Source organism: Lepisosteus oculatus, chromosome 16 (genome assembly GCF_040954835.1).
Source record: "Lepisosteus oculatus isolate fLepOcu1 chromosome 16, fLepOcu1.hap2, whole genome shotgun sequence".
NCBI lineage: Eukaryota > Metazoa > Chordata > Actinopteri > Semionotiformes > Lepisosteidae > Lepisosteus > Lepisosteus oculatus.
Window position 1 is genome coordinate 15,984,722 of NC_090711.1, and position 21,927 is coordinate 16,006,648.

At 36.8% G+C, this 21,927-nt stretch overlaps 1 protein-coding gene across 7 annotated transcripts in view; it reads left to right on the forward strand.

Moving 5' to 3' along the window:
* ralgapb (Ral GTPase activating protein non-catalytic subunit beta) overlaps window positions 1–21,927 on the forward strand; it is a 58,137-nt gene that overhangs the window by 19,359 nt on the left and 16,851 nt on the right. For 3 of the 7 annotated variants that reach the window (XM_015364619.2, XM_069179666.1, XM_006639387.3), the window contains exons 8-15: window positions 2,579–2,730; window positions 3,570–3,786; window positions 9,829–10,030; window positions 10,737–10,904; window positions 11,988–12,102; window positions 13,142–13,289; window positions 13,487–13,551; window positions 13,939–14,077. In XM_015364619.2, the coding sequence (XP_015220105.1) occupies window positions 2,579–2,730; window positions 3,570–3,786; window positions 9,829–10,030; window positions 10,737–10,904; window positions 11,988–12,102; window positions 13,142–13,289; window positions 13,487–13,551; window positions 13,939–14,077 (1,206 nt within the window). Of the gene's footprint in view, window positions 1–886; window positions 935–2,578; window positions 2,731–3,569; window positions 3,787–8,272; window positions 8,309–9,828; window positions 10,031–10,736; window positions 10,905–11,987; window positions 12,103–13,141; window positions 13,290–13,486; window positions 13,552–13,938; window positions 14,078–21,927 lie in introns of all 7 variants that reach the window. The other 4 variants (XM_015364617.2, XM_015364618.2, XM_069179664.1 and 1 more) reach the window with 3 other exon arrangements.

The window sequence follows — 21,927 nt, forward strand, 5'->3', positions numbered from 1 at the left end:
AAATTAATTAGTCTTGAAGTTGCTCAGTTTTATTATGCTTCATGTACCTTACAAATTACCAGTCTTTTTAACTGTTCACTGGCAGTGAGGCATTTAATGTAATCTGTAGCTGGATATTCGGTTTGGAGAATACTGTATATGGTGTGACGGTTGACCATACTTCTTGGAGGTTCATGGTTGAAATAACTTAACAGAGCACAAATAGCTCAAAACCCAGATCTCAAGCAAGTGACTCTAGAGAAGCTGTTGTAGGTCACCATGTAGTCTCTGTATGCCATATACGTTTTACTAGAAAAACCTTTGGCCTTTAGAATAAAATCCCCAGCGGTTCAATCTGGAGTTTTTGGCATCAGGTTTAAATATGGATGTTTTTTAAAATAAAACCAAACTGTAATCTAAAGAGATTTTATAAGTCAAACAGTCTCAACTATTTTTTTTCAAATTCTAGTATCCAGTAATAGTTAATAAATTGGTATAGATCACAGAAATAACTTATCACAATACTGAATTTAAACTAAATGCGACACATTTTATCTTGCCTGGTGTGGTCAATTTGTTGTGTCAGTTTGAATTATCTTATCTGGGGGAATCATAGGGCACCTGGGATTGTCCAGAAAAAACAGCACAATGAGAACAAAACAATTGATGTGGAATATTTATTCCTTTCCATTATCACTGAAAATGTCCTAAATAACTTCTATGAGAATGGAAATGAATAAAATCAATAAAGCTTTAAATATAATATTTTTAATGTCTTGCTGCTTGGGATGAAACATTGAACGTATCTTAAATTGTTTTCCATCTCCATTTTTATGTGATTCATTATGCTTATTTTTATATTTTTTCTAATATGTAAAAAGTCCACTATAATGTCTTTCTTCCACAGGTGTCGCAGTGTCTAAGACCAATTTTCGGGAAAAGCTTCCTTCTTATGGTATATATATTAGTGCACCCAAATAATCAAAAGGAAGGTTTTGCAATCTGGGTTAAAGGGTTTGTAGGAGTTTGCAAAAAAAAATCTAATTCTTGACAAGGCAAAATATTAACAGATTTGCTTGGTGTTGGTTTCACCGTGGATAATAACTGACATTTCCAATTGAAAAAAAAGCCCAAAGGTTGTGTTTTTCAGTTCCTACCTGTACTGTATTATTCAAAGATGGCCACTCCAAATTCTTCTCAATAAAAAGGAATGTCTTAGCCAAAGGTTTCAATGTACATAAGATTTACAGTTTCTAATTGTGTGGATATTTTAAATCTGTAAGTAAGTGTTTAGGTTAATGGGAAGCTTTTGCTTTGGCATGCATCCATAACTACTCTGTTGTTATTATCATCATTTACAGATTGAAACTCCATCTGGTTTTGGAAGTAGATGAAATTGCAGAATATTTCTGTTTGAAGGGCTTTCTGTCCTGTTTGTAGAATAATCTTCATGTGTGGATTTAGAAGAACTACTTTACTTTTTATTCCAGATTAAAATAGTTAAAAACAACATTTATTAGCCTAGCAACAGCAAAATGATTCCTATCTGTGGTTCTGACTCATTCTAGATGGGGCTACATGCTTTAAGTCATCAATGAAATGAAGAGAATCCAAATATCGCCTTTTATGTCACTCCTAGACATGTCTCTTACATAGACAAATTACTGTACTTACACATTCTGTTAGTAGTGAGACAGTTAAATGTTTTGGCAGTAATGTAGCATTATGAGGTATGGTGAATGGGAGAAGAATATATTTTGGTAACTTGGAATTTTTGTAAGCCAAGCCTTTTATACGGAAATGTTCACATTTGGCACCTGGCATTTGCCAGATCGTATACACAAAGAAGTTGCAATCCATTATTGATTTATTTAAGGTAGTGTGTCTCTTACCTAATCAATAGCCATGTTGCATGAAAATGTTTTAAGTGTGTTTACCAAGCATGTACTTTATTCACCAGGTAAATCTAAAACTATATCTTTTCAAACATACCTTCAGTTGAAGAGTTGCACAGTGTTTTTCTTGATTTCCTTACAAAACCACCAATCCTTCAGCAGTGATTGCTGTTTGTCCAAAGCCTCATATCTGAAGACTAGCAGTTTGGATGCTTTAGACCCCTCTGGCTACCGTCTAATGTGGCACCATTTTTTCAGAAACCTTGTTTGGAAAAGACGTGGTAAATAGTATCACTGAAAACCATTAAAACTGAACATTAGGAAGCTTGAATGTATACCAAAATATTTTTGAATGTTAACTTAAATCTTGGTTTTGTAATTTAGCTTTCAAAATGTTACTGTTTTTAATACTTTAATGCTATTAACTCCTAAGATGAGTATCTTATCACAAAAGGTGTCATTCATTTCTTCTGCATGTAGTTTGTTGCTAAGTGACATTTTAAGCATTTTTCACCTTAGATGGTTATGCAAAGAGGGCTAAGCATGCATGAAACTGCACTTGTGGAAAGAGGCAACATTGTAATCATATTAATTTTGCCATTCAGATCAGCACTCTGGGAGAGGGATGTTTTCTGACACTGGGAGGCACATGTGATCAACATATCAAGGTTGTGTCCTTTCTTTTTACTGCCAACTCTTCCTAGGTATCTCTCGCCCCAGATCAGATAGTGCCCCACCTACTCCGGTCAACCGGCTGAGCATGCCTCCAGCTCCTACCACAACCAACACCACCCCACCGCACAGCCGAAGGCATCGCGCCGTCACTGTCAACAAAAACACCATCAAAACCACTACAGTAAGTGCAGCTCCAGCCTGACTACAAGCTGGATGGTTGCTGATAATGTATTCCAATCATCCTTTTAATCATAAAGATATTTAAATACAGTCGATTATTTATTTGAATGTTTTTTAAATAGAAATGATATAATCTCTTTATGGGATGGCATGGTGATACAGTAGTTATCACTGCTGCCCCTCAGTGCTAGGGTTCCGCGTTCAATTTGTAGGATGTAGCCGAGTGGAGTTTGCATGTTTCCCCATTTTTATGATGGTTTCCGCAGGGTGCTTTAGTTTCCTCCCACAGCCCCAAGACATGCTTGTAGGCTTGTGTGTGTCCTTCAAGGGACTGGTTGGTTACCGGGATAGGCTCTGGTTCCCCTGTGACCATTTGTTGGATACAGCGGTTAGAAAATGGATGGATGGATTGATGGTCTCTTTTTTAATGTTTATTTACATTTTTTACCTGATTAGAATGCTGTTAGGGGAACTCTCATTTTCAATTTTTTCCATTCCATTGCCATTTTTGTTTTTAGGATTCACACATTCGAGTCTGCATTCGAAAGTATTAAACTCAATTTGCAGCTAGGATATGAAGCTCCTGAATTCAACACATGCTAGAAATATATAATTTTTAATCCTATTCATTTGAAAATACTTTGTTTAATGCTGCAATTTATTGATTTGAAGAAAAGAAGAAAAATAATAAATAGCTTTATGTGTCTTAATTTGACTAATTTGGTCCTTCCTTTATATAAAAAATCTTGCCTTAGCAAGACTATACGAATGTGATGGAGTTTGTGATGCTCACATTTCCAAAACCTCTTCATCTGGTAATATATTAATTTCCTCTCCTAGGGAAGTACAGCCCACCCTTCCAAAGTGCAGCATCAAACATCAACAACTTCTCCTCTGTCCAGTCCCAACCAGACAAGCTCTGAACCTCGGCCACTGCCAGCACCTACCAGACCAAAGGTCAACAGCGTACTGAACCTCTTTGGCCAATGGCTGTTTGATGCGGCCCTGGTCCACTGTAAACTACATAATGGAATGAACAGGGACAACAGCATGACTGGTAAGAAAGTGTTTTAAGACCACAAAGTTAGGTTTTTTTATCTTATTTTTTTCTTTTTTTCCCTTTTCCTATTGTTTCCAAATTTCCTACCTGCAAGATTAACAGCTCCATCTGCTTTACATCTGAAAATGCAAGTGCTTATTAGTAGCTTCTCTACTTTTGCCAAGGTAGGGCATCAGGTTAACCCCATTCAGCTCAGAATCTGCAACAGCTTTTTATATTCTGCTGGATCCTAAGTAGTAATAGGAGCAACAAAAGACAATCTAAATCAATGCCTTGTATATCTTAATACCATAAGCTTACAGTAAATTCTCCAACTTTTTAGTGCCATTCACAAGATTTGTAAATATTATAAATGTCTGACAATGTTTTCAAAAAGGAAAATCAGCAACTTTTGGCTTGATTAATATGGTGAAAATGTGTTTGTCCATACTTTGTAAATATTGAAATATAGTGTGTTTTTACCAGTTTCAAACTTTGAGCTGAAAAACTTCAGATGTGTGGTGAAATCGACTCGAGCAGAAAATATTTTGTCTAGTTTTAATTATCTCATTTTGAATTGTCTTGGCGTAACATTAAAGCTTTTTTGTCTCATGTGCCTTCTACTTTGTATAACATAGCTGCTTTATTTATTCAGATGGGAGGAGTAAATTGTTCATAGCCATCATCTATCAAGGATTTTTTGTGGTGATTGTTAATTGTTCTGCATTCCATAACACCTCTGGGAACACTCACCAATGCTGCAGTAGCCAGTTCCTCCTGTGGCTTATCGCTGTACACTGTCCTGTCCCCATTGTGTGCTGACAACTGTCCAGCAGGCACTTTTTCTTTAGTCAAATTCCTTTTTGTTTCACTTGTTTTCACAAAAGAAGAGAAAAATATGTCCTTAGATAAAACTGCTAGACAGTTATGTATTTAGTTATTTAAGTATCAGCTTTGTTGATGTGTTCCTTCTCAGAAATGTTTGAAGCCTGAAGCTTTAGGAGCATTTTATGGAGACCAAATCTTTTTTTCAGTTATGGTTAGCCTCCTGGTATATATTGTATGAACAAATTTAGAAATGCCGGGTTGTTATATAATCTGTATTTCATTTAATTACTTTAGTATTCTGGTTAATAACTGGCTAATGAGTCTAACAGATCATACCTTTATGTTCAGGTGGGTAGCTGTGTCAGCATGCGTAGGATGCAAAGGAACAAGTAATAGGTGTGACACCTGAAGAAGGCTCCATGGCCGAAACATTGCGTTTTCTTTCTTCTCTTTTCAGCATGGAATAAACCTATTACTTGTTCCTTTGCTTATCTTCATGTTGTCAATGCTACATGTAATGATGATTGATATCCTCCTTTCTCTTCAGTTAGTCAAGTGTCCTGTATACTGCAAGCACCCAAAAATAATTTGCTGTGTTTTGCCTCACAGTGCAGTTAAATGTAGTTCAGGTGGGTAGCTGCATCAGCATGCATAGGCTGCAAAGGAACAAGTGATAGGTTTATTCCATTCCGCAGAAGAAAGAAAACGCAACATTTCAGCTGTGAAGCCTTCTTCAGGTGTGAGATGTGAGCCTTCTTCACACCTGAAGAAGGCTCCACGGCCGAAACGTTGTGATTTCTTTCTTCTGTTTTTCAGCATGGAATAAACCTATTACTTGTTTCAGTGCAGTTAAATGCCTTTCTTGCTGGAAGACACACTGGGGTGGACAGAACTTTATTGCAGGTCGCAAAATTGTCATGCCAATATATTACTGAATTAAAGGATTGTAGGATTGAAGGAAATTAACAAATGGTTTCTAAGGTTTGAACAGTATTGGTGGAATAAGTGTTTTTGTCGCTTTGTAGCGGTGGAAAAAATACATAAAATTGACCTGAATTTACCACTTGTATCAAGATATAAGTGTTTCTTGGGTTATGTCTAGAACATTTGCTTTTATGAGATTCCTGGCTTGAATTCAAGAATATCTCAAAGTATCAGTGGGGTAGGCCTGCTACTGATTCAGCTTGTTCAATGCACAAATACAAATGTAGAGGTATACTTTTCATACAGGCAACATGTCCATTTATCATCCGTACGTACTTTGTAGATAGGATGTCGGAGGGATGGAGCATCTTTTTGAGAAGAAGTCTTTAAGAGCCTATTGAGGCAGGCTTACCTACTGTAGGTAGTAGGGTGCACAGGTCGGCCTTTTTATTTTACCCGCACCCGCCAACAGTTGTGAGGAACAAACCCACACCCCCCCGACCCCATTTAAAATGATAAAAGTACTGACCTGAACCCAGTGTGAACCCAACCATTAGAAATTACACCAAACAATAGTGATGCATGGGTCAGCTTTTTTTTTACCCCCACCCGCCTGCAGTTGTGAGAAACGAACCCGCACCCGCCTGACCCGATCTAAAATCTTTTTGTTTTTATTCCGAGCCAGCCCGACCCGTGGGTTTGAGTCAACCCACGCATCACTAGTAGGTAGTCAGTGAGAGTGACAGCTGTGGGAGGCTTTACAGTGGCACTACTTCTAAAAGCCACCTGCTTCCCTTAAGACACAGAGCTGGTAGGACAGAGAAAGGAACCAAGAGAGCATTTCTCCTGAGTGGTATATGTTGAGATCCTTTGATTTGTTTCCATTTTTCTATAAGTTCAACATATGCAGAGGTGCAGAAACGAGCAGCTGGCACGGAGCTATGGTAGTGTCAGTATTCTTTTATCTGCGTAATTGTTGTGAGTGAGCAGACCTGATATGTGTAGCAGCAACTTATACAGCAGAAGGTGTGTGGCAGTTGTGGGGATCCATCAGCAGTTAACCAGTCTTATGTGAATTTTGTAAAGTGCGAGTAAAAGGTTATGCAAAAAAAGTGAATTAGTTGTCCAAAAAGTAGGAATGTTGCCAGGAAAGGGCTCATTCTACATGGAAAGTAATGAATGATGGAAGGATATGACTTTCTGCTGGCTTCTGGCAGTTTTTGAGAAGGGTGTTGCATCTTATTGGGTTATGTGTACCGAGCATAGGCTGACGGAACTGGAAATGTGCCTCTAGCTCCAATTTGAGTGTTACAGCAAAGCTATGAGTGTTTTATGTTGATTCTGATATTGCAGACTGATGGGGTACTGGAGGTACACTGGCAGCTGAGAGGAACCAGTCCTGTTCATGTGATTAGTAATGTTGATGTATGTAAGGGGCAGCCTGGTGATCCAGTGGCTGTACGCAGATATGAAGTTGAAGGGCAGCTTGGAGAAACACCAGTGAGCTAGTAGCTGCTAATGTGTTAGTTTTACATTGAGGAGCTAGGTGCTCCAGGACATCATTCTATTGTATAAATACACAGAGGAGCCGAGTGCTCCAAGTTAGTGATACAGTGAGGAGCTGAAATGCTACCAGACGCAGTTGATGCTGTGTCAGACCGCTAGTAAGGTAAAGTAGACAGCAGTTCTGGCCAAACGGGAGTGACCAGTAGATGATTTTACGCTGTTACTACCTGTGAGGGACCAGTATGTGAGATGGATGTTTGTGCCCTGGTGGTTTGAGTCCGTAAATAATGGGTCACGAGCACGGGCACATGACAAGCCTGACAAGCTTGTGAGAGGTAGGAACTAGAATATGGATCACAGAGCCTGGGAGAACTGTGAGTGAGTCATAAAACATAGGTCTGAGGCATGAAAAGGATATCGAAGGGATGGGGTGTTGTTCCACTGAGGACGGTGTAGTTTGACAGATGGATCTTTGAACCCTTTGCTCTCAGTTTTCCAGGCTGATAGTTAAGTCAGTTGGAATGTAAAACAATTAGGAGGTATCCTTGTTAAAAAAAAAAAAACACAGGTTGCCTTGAATTCTAGGAATTTCCCTGCACTCCCTACCATTATAAATGGGTTAAAATGTCAGACAGTTCAAAGCTGACCTGGACAGTGTCAGAAAGAGGCACGACTCCGTAGAAATTAGTCTAGAATAGCCCATTTTGACTTCAGTGATGTTTCTTTTTGGTAATTTGCAGGTCTTTGGCAAAGTTATGGTAGTCTTCATATATGTAAAACATAGCACACATATGTTTTATTAGTTCAGTTTCATTCATACTGAGCACAAGGGAGGCAAATTGTTGACAAGACTTAAAATTATATAAATCTAAACCCTCTTGATGCAAAAAAAATATATATTTCCTCTCTAAAGACATTTTTTCTGAGCTGAACGGGTTAATAAAGGGAATAATTAGTTTTAAACTTATCTTGAATGTTCTGCTGTCTTTCTTAACCTTTTTCTTGTTTTATCTGATTTTTCTTATCTATATATTTTTGCATGTGATTGTCCAAGTCCTGGCTGTTATAACCTGACTGCCACTCTTATATGTAGTTAGTTTGCTTCCATGCAAAGATTTTCCAGTACAAAAAAAATGTGAAAGGAGGCTGCTTTTTACATTAAAAACCTGATTTCATCATCTTTAAAGATATTTATATTACTGCTGTCCTTTGATTTGTTTCCATTTTTATTTCTATTATCTTGCAGCATCTTTTATCCAAATTCTTCTTTCTTATAAATCTTGTAAGTAGGAACGGTAGCTTCTATTAAATTGCAGTCAGTTTTTATTTTTTGTATTTGTTCATCGCCACCATTTTCCCTCCTATAATTTTTACATTTTTGTCATCTGGTCCTTGTTGCTATGCACTGATTTCTTGGGGAAAGAGAGCTATCCACTTCCTTCCTCCCTCTGTCTTCGAGTGGGAAAGATTGCTGGCCAGAGACCCTTCTGTCCTCATTAATCTGACCCACCATGTTCTACTAGTCTGTGATCACTTCATTTCCCCCAGGTTTTGCACTAACCATTTTTGTTTCTCAAAAATTATCCTATGTTGTTGAGTGTAAAGTTTTTTTTTTGTCTGATTTTCTTCCTTAATTGTTTGGTTTTTGTATGTGCCTAAATGCATGAAATTAGTGTCTGTCCAGAAAGTGCTAGTTATGTTCTGTTTTTAAAGACTCATGGGAACTGACAAAGAGACTTTGCTGATGTTTATTTTATTTGGCTGCATTCTTCAGTTGAATTCTTGAATCTGCAGAGAGTAATGGCATTGAAAGAATAAAAACAATGCATAGCTGACCTACATCTAAAGAATTTCTACAGTAGCATTCATATTACAAGAAAACAGTAAGTAACAATGTCAAGAAAACAACAGTGAGCATTCAGAATGCTCCCTGATTTAGAATGACTGACGCAATTCTTTGGGAAATTGATAAGATGTCTTCCTTTGTGTCATGGTGGACCATGGTGCCATTATCTTTACTGGGGACGCAAGAAGCACAAGTTTTGCTGTGAGTCTGGAAAGGACAAACAGCAGTACAACAGCTACTCTGTGCCAACCTGACTGACCTGTATCTGAATCTGGGAACTGTGGCACAAAATATGATTTTCTCATTTTGAAAATCACAGTGACATATGTTGTAATTGTAGCCTTAAGTGACTTAAGTTAAACTAGTTTTTAATACAGACACAAAGTACTGTAGAAGAACTTATAGATTTGTATCTCCATGGGAAGGAAAAATGTTTCAGCAGATAGTTAACTAAAATTGTGGGGACTCTAAAAACATCTGTAACAATCTACGTGATGACTTACCTTCACAGCTGTAGTATAAAAACTAAAGTAAAGTGTCACTGTAACCATACCTTTAGTAAAAAAATTACATCTGTGTCAAGCCAGTCTGACACATGGCTTAATATATGCTCTTTGCTGAAATTTGCTGCTATCACACTAATGCATGTCCACACGGAAATATGAAGCTAGTTTTAAGTCCTTTGGTACATTTGAAAATGAGCACTTTCATAGGAGTAAAATAAGTAAAGTTATTTTTAAAATCCTAGTTGAGCTCACGCTTTTGAAGTCTTTAATTAAAAGTTTTTGAGTGCATCCTCCAACTGTTTATGATCTGCTAACACTTATCTAGTGGCAGGATGAAGCCTTAAGTTAAAACTCAGCTTTTTTGCAAAATCTTTGTGTCAGAACTCCCTTTGAGCCACCCTGAGACTGAGAGTTGTCCAATTCAGGTGGCATTCTTTTCTTTGTCCTCAGCGATAGCAACCCAGGCTGGTGTGGAGCTCCGTCGAAAGGGTTCTCAGATGTCAACGGACACCATGGTCTCCAATCCAATGTTTGATGCCAATGAGTTCCCGGATAACTATGAGGCTGGGCGAGCAGAAGCCTGTGGAACACTGTGCAGAATATTCTGCAGTAAAAAGACTGGTGAAGAGATTCTGCCAGTGTACCTATCTAGGTAAATCATGCCATGCCATGTTAAAGAACTAACACCACTTAAGCATAAGGTTATCAAATCTATAGGTTATTTTATTTTCTATATCCAGAGATCTCAACCATTTATAACAAATGTAACGTCATGGAAGCCACTTTGCTTCATGGTTATGTCCTTTGCCCTACCTTACAGGAATATTGGATGAGAATATTCAGAATTTTATCTGAGGTGCTACTGTAATTGGGAAGGGCTGGGGAGGCTACAATTAGCCCACCTATGCTTCTTAGCCTATGGTTTAATCACTGCAAAGAAACTCATTCTTATTTTCTGGAAAAAGAAGAAGGTGGCCTCAGTGAAGCTTTAGCTCACTGAGCTGACTTATACACTGCACTTAGAGAGGATCAGATTTATTCTGTAAGACAAGTTCAAAGAGTTTTAGGAGTTATGGGACCCTTTAATTTCATACCTTGAAAGATAATACAATTGAACTATACATAAAAAGTTGTTTTTAAGACAATAGGAAGTACACCTTCGGGGCTGATTTTTATTTGTTTTGTTCTATGATTGTTTTGCTTTACCTTCTGTTACAGAAAAGTAAATAAAATATTTTAATATTATTTTGATGTATCTCTCAATATGATCGTGAGTACTGCACATTTTGTTTATGCAACACTTGTCTGAAGAATTTTTTTTTTCTGTCATCTAAGATTCTCAATTTTCTTCTCTTCAGGTTTGATATGGTTCTGATCCAGGGTCTGCAGATATCTGAATTTATCTGTCGCCCTGTCCTTGCCAGCATTATCCTCAACTCTTCTGCACTGTTTTGCTCAGATCTGAAAGGAATCAATGTTGTTGTTCCTTACTTCATCTCTGCACTGGAAACCATTTTACCAGATAGGTAAGAGCTGTAGATTATACTTAGGCATACGAACAGTGTAGCCCTAAGAAGCTAGGTGGTTAGGCGTTTTCAGTGCTGTTATTAGGATGTTCATTGTTCAAGTGCTGACTCAGTGTTTAGTTGTGTTACACAGAGCCTGTTACTAAACTGCCGTGTGCTCCATCCTTTGTGTGAGACATTAAAAAAAACCCTGTGTCCTGGTTTTGGTCATTTTAAATCAGTAGTTGTTGATGCAAAGTTCACTTTCCAGACTTGGGAAGTAACAGAAATAAATATAAAAACGTCTGCTGAATGACTTATTGCTACTGCTATTCTTGTTCTTTTTATTAAACTTTGTTATGCTTCTTAACCAATGGTAACTACAAATTTTGAATTTGTTATAAATACCTCTATTGATGGTTTTTAGAAAAATGGTTTTTATTTGGTACTTTGTGAAACAGCCAGCAGCCGTATCACCCTGCAGCTCTTAACTGGCTATCCACCCACCCTGCGGTCTGTGTAGGTCCTAATGCCCTGGTTTAGTGGTTGGGATACTATACCGTAGTGGGCGCAATCTTTCGGATGAGACGTTAAACCAAGGTCCTAACTCTCAGTAGTCATTAAAGATCCCCAGGCATGATTGTCCCAGTGTCTGGGCCAAATTTCCCCCCCTCAGCCTTGATATTGTCCCCACGTATGATTGGTTTGCACTTACCCTGCTATGGACTGGCGCCCCGTCCAGGGTGTACACTGCCTTGCGCTCCTTGCTTGCCGGATACGCTCCGGCTTCCTGCAACACCATATGGTATAAAGCGGTTTGGCAAATGACATGTCTTTGTGATATTTGCAGTTTCCTTTGCATTTATGCATTCAGAAATTTGAAGTAAACTTATTAACTTTTTTTACTGTCTGTAAACCGTCTATTGCTTGTGTTAGAACTATCCAAAATTGAACAAGGCGCCATGTTTATACATTCAGCTAAACAATTATTAACCCTATTATTAAACTAATAGTGATTCAGTTATTGTACCCATCTAAACTGAAACAGTTTACCCATTTACAGGTGCAATTCTGCTTCATCCCTATGTGTTGCCTGTCTTGCAGGGAATTGTCTAAATTTAAAGCTTATGTGAACCCCACTGAGTTGAGGAGGTCATCCATCAACATTCTGTTGTCAATGCTTCCTCTCCCCCATCATTTTGGAAATGTGAAATCGGAGGTATATTTTTCTGCATTCAGTTTAATATAACAGAAAGTAATTGTACAGTTCTAATAAATCACTACTCTTTAATAAAGAAACTCTATATGGGGCTTACAGTCATCTCCAAAATTATTGGCATTGTTGATGAAGATGAGAAAAAAGGCTGTATAAAACGAACAACACAGGTATTAAGTGCAGTAATTATTGGCACATCTTTTTTCAGTACTTCGTGAACTTTCACTTTTCAGGGATCACAGCACTGAGCTGTTTTCTATAATGTTTTATGAAATTGGAGGACACATTGAGAGGGATCTTAAACCATTCCTCCACACACTCTTGCTAGATGCTTCATATCCTCCGTTATGAGCTTGTAGACTGCCCCTTTCAATTCAAATTACTGGTTTTCAATGGGGTTCAAGTCCAGTCACTGAGATGGTTGGTTTAAAATGTTTATTTTGTGGTTAACATTTCCTTTGGGTTTTTAATGTGTGCTTTTGGTCATTGTCTTGCTGGAAGATCCACTTTTGGCCTTGTTTAAGCCTCCTGGAAGAGGTAATGAGATTTTTGGTACTTGGTAGAGGGTAGCGTTCATGACGCAGATGACCTTAACAAGGGCCCCAGCACCAGTGGAAGCAGAAAAGCCTCATAATGTCCATAAATCCATAAATATCCATTACAAATCCACCATCAGATTTTGAATTAGGTAAGAGGTTCTTTTATATATACACAAGCCTCTTTGGATACCAAACTTGCCTTTGGGTGCCCAACAGTTATCCTCTTTGGATAACTGGACTGTGATCAGTATAAAATTGTTTGTGTCTGGGAACTTTTAGTGACCTTCCTGTCCATTGGTGGTTCTTAACCTATGTGTTACTCATTGGAATTGTGTCCTGCAACCTTAACAGATTAAATTTAATGGCTTTTGGTTTTGTCAACCCTGCTACCACTTAAAACATTTTCTCTGTAATAGCAGTTCATACTGTGAAGTACATTAAGTACTTTTTTTCTTAGGAAATGTAATTTCAGTGGATTGTTTCAGTTTTTTGTTTTTTTCCAGGTTCTTTTGGAAGGGAAGTATAGCAATGATGACAACTCAATGCAGGACAAGGCGGTCACATTTCTCTCGCTGAAGCTCAGGCTGGTCAATATTTTAATAGGAGCTCTACAGACTGAGACGGATCCGAACAATACACAAATGATCCTAGGTGTGTAAAATGACATGAATTATATGTCAGGCAGGTGATTTGTTTTCTAGAACATAACCTTAACATTAAAACTTTTTTTTAAAATAATACATCCGTTTATACTGTTCAATTTTTTTGGTTTTATATGTGACTTTGATATGCTGTAAGTAGCCTCTGATGACGACATTTGAGCATAATTTTTACATTCTATTTTTTAGGTGCAATGCTAAATATTGTTCAGGATTCAGCCCTTTTAGAATCAATAGGGACTCAATCTGAATTGGTAAGAGCATTTTACCTTTTCTGTGTTTAGTACCTATTTTGTCATAACACAAGCACTGGAAAACAGGATCAGGATGTAATAGCACTATAAAATCCTTATTGGTGACAAACTTTATTTCATGGCTTTAATGAAAGTATATCTTTCAGTCTTTTTGTTACATGCATACAGAATAAGGTATTAATTTTCTGTAACAGTGTACAGTGGCTTGATTGTTGGTCCAGAGTTACTCATCCAGTAGAGGTCTTTGCTTGTAGTGTGTAATGAGTTCTGTAGATTGACAGTGGAGATCCAGGCTAAGATGTCTAGCTTTTCTTGGCAGTCCTTTGAGCTCAGCTGTATAAATGGGTTCAGTAATGGTCATCTCACTGCATTGCTGTGGTGTTGCAGGTTGGTGTCGAATGTGACCAGACGGCTGTAAAGAGCCACAGCCGAAACAGCAGTGGAATCAGCACAGCCAGTGGGGGCAGCTCAGAAGCCACCACTCCAGACAGCGAGAGGCCCGCACAAGCACTTCTGAGGGACTATGGTAAGGAAAAAAAAGATACAGTTGCTTCAAACATATTTATTCCTGTAACATTGTACTCTGTTGAAAAACAGGGCAGTTCTTTGTTATCTTGACAATCTTTTAAGGAGCCTCTGAAAGCGTTTTTGCTATGATAAAAAATGTGATTATTTGTAAGTTGAACCCCAGTGTCTTTAATTTTACTGATTGCAATCTAATAATAAATAGTCTTACACTTACATAGTGCTTTTCTGGATACTCCAGTTGTGTTTATTTAATTCTTTGAAGTATCAATTCAAATTGTGTTTTATACACAATTTACCCCATATACATATTCAAGGCAAAAAAGAATGAATTGACTATGAAAGCAAAATGGAAAGGTCATAATTACCCATATTCTTGTAGCAAACCTAAATTAATTTGCACAACATGAACTTAATGAGCCACACAATTAGTTGCGCTATATTAGTTATTCACATTATTTCAAAATATATACAGTAGTCACGACATTTGCGACGGTTTGGTGCTGAAAGCTTTCGCGGATAGAAAAATTATTCTGTAAGCAGCTCTTCCTCTATACTATATACAGTATATAATGCATTGCAGTATATAGTTGGTATGTTTAAAAGACATAAACAGCCCTCCCTAATGTGATAATTAAAGCACTGGCTTTACGTTAAAAAATAACATTCATCAGTTGAAACAAACAACAGTAATCACTGATTTACAATAATCTGCTAAAATAAATAACTTGAATCTCTCTTCTGCATCTAGTGGGTCCCTACATCTCTACATTCGTTTTTTTTTACAAAACTTCTATTGTCCTTGTAGTGGTAATGAGCACTGTAAAGTAGAGAGTTACACCCAGGCGGTTTAAAGTGTGATTGGAGCATTACTTTTGGTTTGTTTCTTATATAGCCGAATGCATAACAATAGTCTACTGTTATAGCTTGTTGTTGGCTCTGGTGTGCAAAATTCTTTAAGTTAAACAGAAGGGTTATTTTTACAATTGATTCAGACTGATTTCATTCCCCTCATTTAGCTGAAACGGATAAAGAAGTCATGCAGTAGTTATATGTTTTGGAAGGCGCTCTGTTTTATTAACAGACACTCCGACTTAAACCTGTGTTGTACAGTGATGTAGACATAGGTAATTTCATCTCCATTAAACAATGTGCTTATTGTGCAAAACCTGCTAAATTAGAAGAATTGCAGAAGGTGATAAACTGTACATTATTTACTGGAGCGCAGCTGAGTTCAAAGATGGAAGTCTGTGAAGTACCCCTGTTTAATGGTACCAAACATTGATGAGACGTCACTGTTCTGTACAGATTACAGAAAAGTGAATGCTGAATCTCCACCAGACATCGTATGTACTGTTTAACCGTATTCAAGGACCGATGCGCTGTTCCCATTTGTACCAGGGTTACTCCCTGGAAATCAGTTCTTTTTAACTTGGAGTTTGTAATGTCGGGCGCTCTGAACGAGTTAAGCTTTGATGCAGTATAAATAAATTTCTCACAAGCTATACTGTAGTTGTTTTAAAACTATACAACACCGCGCTGTTTGCATGTGGCAAGTCTTTGTTCAAGTTTTAAAACTACAGTATGGAAAAACGAGTGTTAAGAAAAAACAGGACATTTGATTACTTGTTGCCTTATGTTAAACAGCAACAAGGACAACAGAGCATGCTACTGAAAATTCCTTCCCCTACCCCAGAACTGTCTATTGTACATAACATTACACAGCAGGTGTTAACACTCCTAGCCTTTGTGAGAAGTACAGAGCTGCATTACATAAAGTGGCAGTGGAATATACTAGTAGGTAAAAGTTAATTCCAAGCTGGAAAGATAAGACACAATGTGTCTTCTCTATAAATCTTCAGTTAAGAGACTGTCCAGGATAATTTATTATCAATAATGTCTTCCATATTGTATTACGATTGGAACGTTTTTTACAAGTGTAAATCCACCTGTTTTCTAACAGCTTTATCCAGGACAGGTAGCAGTTTAACCCCTCCCCCTTCCCTATGCCTGCCTGACCTGTTCCCATTTTTAACCATTCTGTGTCCGAATCGCAGAATAAATTAAAAATTAAACATAAAATGTGTTTACAAAGAAAGTGGATTACAGTAATACTACCAGCTATATAAATACATATATTTAGATCCTTAAATTAATATAGTAATTAATTTCTTTAGATAAGCGATTCCATATTATATTCCCTATTTAGCAGATTCTAAAAAGTATGAGGTTTTTTACTGCAATAATAAGCAAGTATTCATAGAAAAGGTTAAAACATGGAATGCAGAGGACGTTTCAGCAATTAAACGGAGGTCTGGAACACCCTGTCTCCAAAGTAGATGTTTAATAAATTTAAGTTTGTGAAAATAAATCACCCCAAACAAAATACAATTTTAAAATACAAGCACTTTGAAATTATTTGTTATTGTTAATAAATCACTTTTATGAGCGTGTTATGATATTTAGAAATACCAACAAATTCAATATAGTGTCGATAATATTTACTATTTTAGTTTTTCAAAGAAATGTTTATTTGTTAAAAGAAAACTCATGACGAGAGCTGGGTTCAAGCCCCCGACCTCCAGCATGCAAGGCACACGCCTAAGCCATGACACCAATGCACCACTTAACAACTTAAGCTGTAGCTGAAAAGGGCAGGCAAAAAGTTTCCAAGTAATTGCGGGTGAATCAGTCAAATAGATGCAGATGTTTACAAATAAAGTGTACCTCTGTGATAATTTCAGCTAAAGATGCAGCCATTCAAAATGCACGGAACGCATGTACCGCGCAAAATTATCCACAGTTCACTGTGTTGTACCGCAGTACGTGATTGGCTGGCTAAAATGACAGACGGACACTCATGGTGCATTGGTTGTTAGTGAAATGATATAATCATTTAATCTCTTTACTGTTCATGTTTTAATCCGCTTAATATTGAGTATTTATATGGAATTTTACAACTAAAGGGAAATTTTAGTAGCTGAGCATAAAAAAAGAGGAGCATAATGCGTCTGAAGGTCATACATGATATTAATTTAGGAACATACACATATTATGTAAACTGTATATGGCTGGTATTGGTAGTTTAAATAAAAAATACACACCAGTTTCCACTTTCTTCCTAAACATTTTAAGCATTGATGTCTTTCATTCGGTTACATACTGTGGTTATTTTGGAAAAGTTTTTATGTGCTCCTTCTGACTATAATAAATGTATATACTTCATTAAAAAGTTATAATGTTGTAACACTTCCAGTGAATATTTGTGCTTGTTATCACAGTAAAAAACGCATACTTTTTATAATTAGATAGGGAATATACTATGGAATCGCATATCTAAAGAAATTAATAACGATATATAATTATAATTATATAGCTCAAATTAACACAGTAGTACCATATCTTTGTAAATGTCTGCATCAATTTAACTCATTCACCTGTGATTGTGTGTGGTGTAATGGCTTAGGCATGTGACTTGCATGCTGGAAGTCAAACCAAGCTGTCACCATGAGATTTCTTTTAACAAATCAACATTTCTTTGAAAAACTAAAATAGCAAATGTTATGGACACTATATTGACAACTTTGATATTTCTAAATATCGCAGCATGTTCGAAGCTAAGTGATTTATTAATAATGAATAATTTCAAACTGGTACTGTCCTGCCACTACAGTATAGCTTGTGGGAAATAAATTTGTCCTGCATCAAAGTTTGTCATTCAGAGCGCCCTACATTCCAAGCTCCAAACTTTTCATTTGGTCTATTGCTACAATATTGACAGCAATGTAGTTAAAAGGAACATGTCAAAATGTTTCCAAAATAACCACAAGTGAATGAGTTGAGAGATTTGATAATAGAGAAATCATAACAATGACCTTGTGTTGCTAATCATGCATACCCAACTGTACTGTAATCCACTTTATTTGTAATCACGTTTTATTTTTAATTTGACTCATTCACACATGATGAATTGTGAGAGAGTGATAGATGAAGACAAGATGGAGGTTGTTGTCAACACTAAATTCCTCAGAATGCTGTGGGGAATAATGTCAGTCACCTGACCAGCTGATGCACTGCATCAGAGAGAATGACTGAAGGATTAGCCCATTAAGAGCGAGTTTTTTCTAAAGAACCTGAAGGGAAGTAAAAATGCCGGCAGTCAATGTGGTTATGTATCAGGAATGTTTGAAAATGTTGCAATAATTCTACAGTATATGCTTTTGGGAAAACATTCGTTTTCGAGCAGGTAATTGCTCACTTCTGCTGCCATAGAGTGTTTTGGAATCTACATGCTCTCCCCGCATAGTTATCGACAATGAGAATGTCTCTGGAATAGGCATACTGTATAAATGATAAAGCGGAGGCTGTGGAGAAAAAATCGCAATGGAAAGCAACAGGTTTGATATGTACAGTAAATGTGACACCTGTGGTGCGTCGAGTGCATATCCTACAGTGTGAGAGCATTTGCAAGGCTATTAAAAAAGGTTGATTGAGTTAACAGTCTGGGTGTGGCGAGTTTCAACTGTTTCCTGCCAGTCTTGGGCGAAAGGAACCTGTCTTTCAATAGAAGGTTCGCCTATTCTACTAGTACATGAGAATATGGGGGGAAGGAAAAGTGCCTGTGGTAATTTTTTTCACTGACAGACTAAGTTGTGTTGTGTTAACACAAACTCTGCTTAACAGATCTGCTTGTAAGAGCAAGGTATCTTTCTGCTATCTAAACCATTTTTTACAGCTTTTAAAGTCTCGCAGTGTTTGACTTAGGCAGGAACATGTCATTGTATCTTATTTTTTATTTCATTTTTAAAAATTAATGTAAGGCAACCAGAAATCAAATGTCTTTGTGAGTCTTTGTGTAAGCTGTAAGTTCTTTTTACTTCTTATTTAAACATTTGAAACACTTTAATTTTGTAAATGCAACACGCATTCCGTACAGAAATAAAATGTTTAAAACATGTTTTCTACAGGTGTTAAGCAGATTAGCAGGTTGCTGACAAAATAGCGCACCATCCAGGCTGCAATTGAATTGGGGATCTGTATTCTTCACACCCTATGCATGCTTACACAGCTCACTAGGTGAATTCTTGTACTTACAAATTGTAAATATAATGTTTACATTGTGTTTTTTAAATTTTTCACTTAAGCATATGGAGGAGTGTCAGCTGTCAAGGAGAGCACCCCACCGACAGACTGACAAAGCAATTGGGAAGTGTTAACTATCCAGTCATTGCAAGCCACTGCTGCAGCCACAAATAAAAAATAAACTTTTTTTTCTCCTGATGGTAACTGTAACAAATTGTCACGTTTCACCTCCTTGCGAAACAATCATGACATGCAGGTGTGAAGTAGAGTTAACAGCTTCAGATTTAAAAGGTTAGTAATAATATATTCTGTGTTGCATTAACACAACGTGTCTCCTCTATAACTCCTCAGTTTACAGAGAAATTCCACCAGAGACTCACGCCATTGTCCAATAATAATCTTCTTGTGTCTAATTTTTTGTTAAGCAGGATTTGTGCGATAAGCACATTGTTTAATGGGGATGACATTACCCACGTCTATATCGCTGTACAACACAGGTTTGAGGCAGAGTGTCTGTTAATAAAACAGAGCGCCTTCCAATACATATAACTACTACATGATTTCTTTATCAGTTCCAGCTAAATGAGGGGAATTAAACAAGTCTGAATCTCGGAATGCCAATTGTAAAAATAACCCTTCTTCCCTCCTTTGTTTAACTTAAAGAATTTTGCGAAGAATTCCTTAATCACAATACCATCACTTAATTTACCCAAATACACAAATTCTTGCCAGAGCCAACAACAACCTATAATAGTGAACTATTTTTATGTATTCACTATATAAGAAACGAACTGAAAATAATACTCTGATCGCGCTTTGGACCATTGGGTGCAGTACATGTCCATTACCACTACAAGGACAGTTTTTTTAAAAGAAACGAATGTTAAAATGTTTCCAAAACGTCCACTTGTGATTCTTTAGCTGCTTAGTGACGCGATTCCGTATTCATATAACTATCAAGTGATGTTAAATCACTACATTTATCCTTTTATAATAACAGCAAGTGGTGTTCTTACTATGTATTCTTAGAAAAGGATAAAACATTATAACTTTTTATGAAGTACACAATATAAGCTTAATAATGTTAGAACAAGCACGTTAAAACCAGAACCCACTAAGTTACCAAGTTAAAGACTTTGATGAGTAAAATATTTATGAATAATTAAATGTATTTATGATGAAGGTGGAAGGTTGTGTCCTTTGTCCAACGGAGCAATCTTGCTTTTATAAAATATGCCGACTTTTTAACGTTTAATGATTTACATGCTATAATACACAGTTTACAATTATTAAAAGTCTAAAGAGTATACAACTTAAATTATTCACTGGAAAAAGATTGTCTCTCTGCAGTGACTGGGAATTGAAACCGGGCGTTTTCTGGAGACAGCTTAAATGCTGTACATGAGACGTTAAGCTTTAATAGCTTCCACCTAGCGGTTTTACAAGGTACTTCTGGATACTATTATCATAATTCGATTAAAATGCGGTATGATGTGCCACGCCTACATAATTTTAACACAGCGTACTCCGCGCATTTTGAATGGCTGGATCTGTATATGAATATAATTATATCATTATTTAGTTCTTTAGATCCATGATTCCATATTATAATCCCTATTAATCCAATTCTAAAAAGTATGCGTTTTTTACTGCAATAACGAGCGCAAGTATTCATAGAAAAGGTTAAAACATGAACTTTTTATGAAGTATATAAACTTAATATAGTCAGAAGGAGCACGTAAAAACCTTTCCAAAATAACCACAATATGCAACCGAATGAGACTTTGATGCCTATAATGTTTATAAAGAAAGTGGAATACTGGTGTGCATTTTTTATTTAAACTACCAATAACAGCCATATACAGTTTACATAATATGTTTATATTTCTAAATTAATATTGATTGACCTTAAGATACGTTATGCTCCAGTTCTTTTTATGTCCAGCTACTAAAATTTCCCTTTAGTTGTAAAATTCCAAATTAATATTCAATATTATGCAGATTTAAACGTGCGCAGTAAAGAGATTAAATTAAGCAATCGTTTCACTAACAGCCAATGCACCACAAGTGTCGGTCATTTTGGCCAGCCAATCACTTACTGCAGTGTAATGACCTAAACTGTAGATAATTTTGCGCATTGCAGGGTTTTACCTTGCATTTTGAATGGCTGCATCTGTAATTGAAGCATATTGGTTTAAATGCAAAGTGTATTGTGTAGTGCAAAAAATACAGCATAAGTTACTCAACAACCTTATTAGTAAAATGAGCATTATAAAGCAGTCTGTGGACAAAGTTATTTGGATTTTTTTTTATTTTGCTCTGTGACAGTAGTTTGTAACGAGTAATTTTATTTCTGCTTGTGAATGAACACTAATTTACCATTTCTTCCTATAGGAGTTTCCTTTAACAAATTGCAGTTTTTACCTTTAACAGAATGCAGTACAGTATAAGATACTACATGTTAATAATATTACATTTAATTTACTATGTTTGATTTTAGTCATGGGTGACATGATGGCACAATGGTTAGCATTGCTGCCTCACGGCCTGGGTTTAATTCCAAATCTGTTTCCAAATTCCAATATGCTTTGAGTTTGTATGTTCTTCCTGTCTTTGCGTCCGGATTTCTCCCACAGTCCTGCATCTGTTGCTTGCCAGGATAGGCTTCATCTCACCCATGACTTGAATTGGTTGATCGATTAGAAAACGGATGGATGGATTTCGGTCATGCATCTCAGCATTTTCTGTGCTGTAGATAAGATGTTTTGA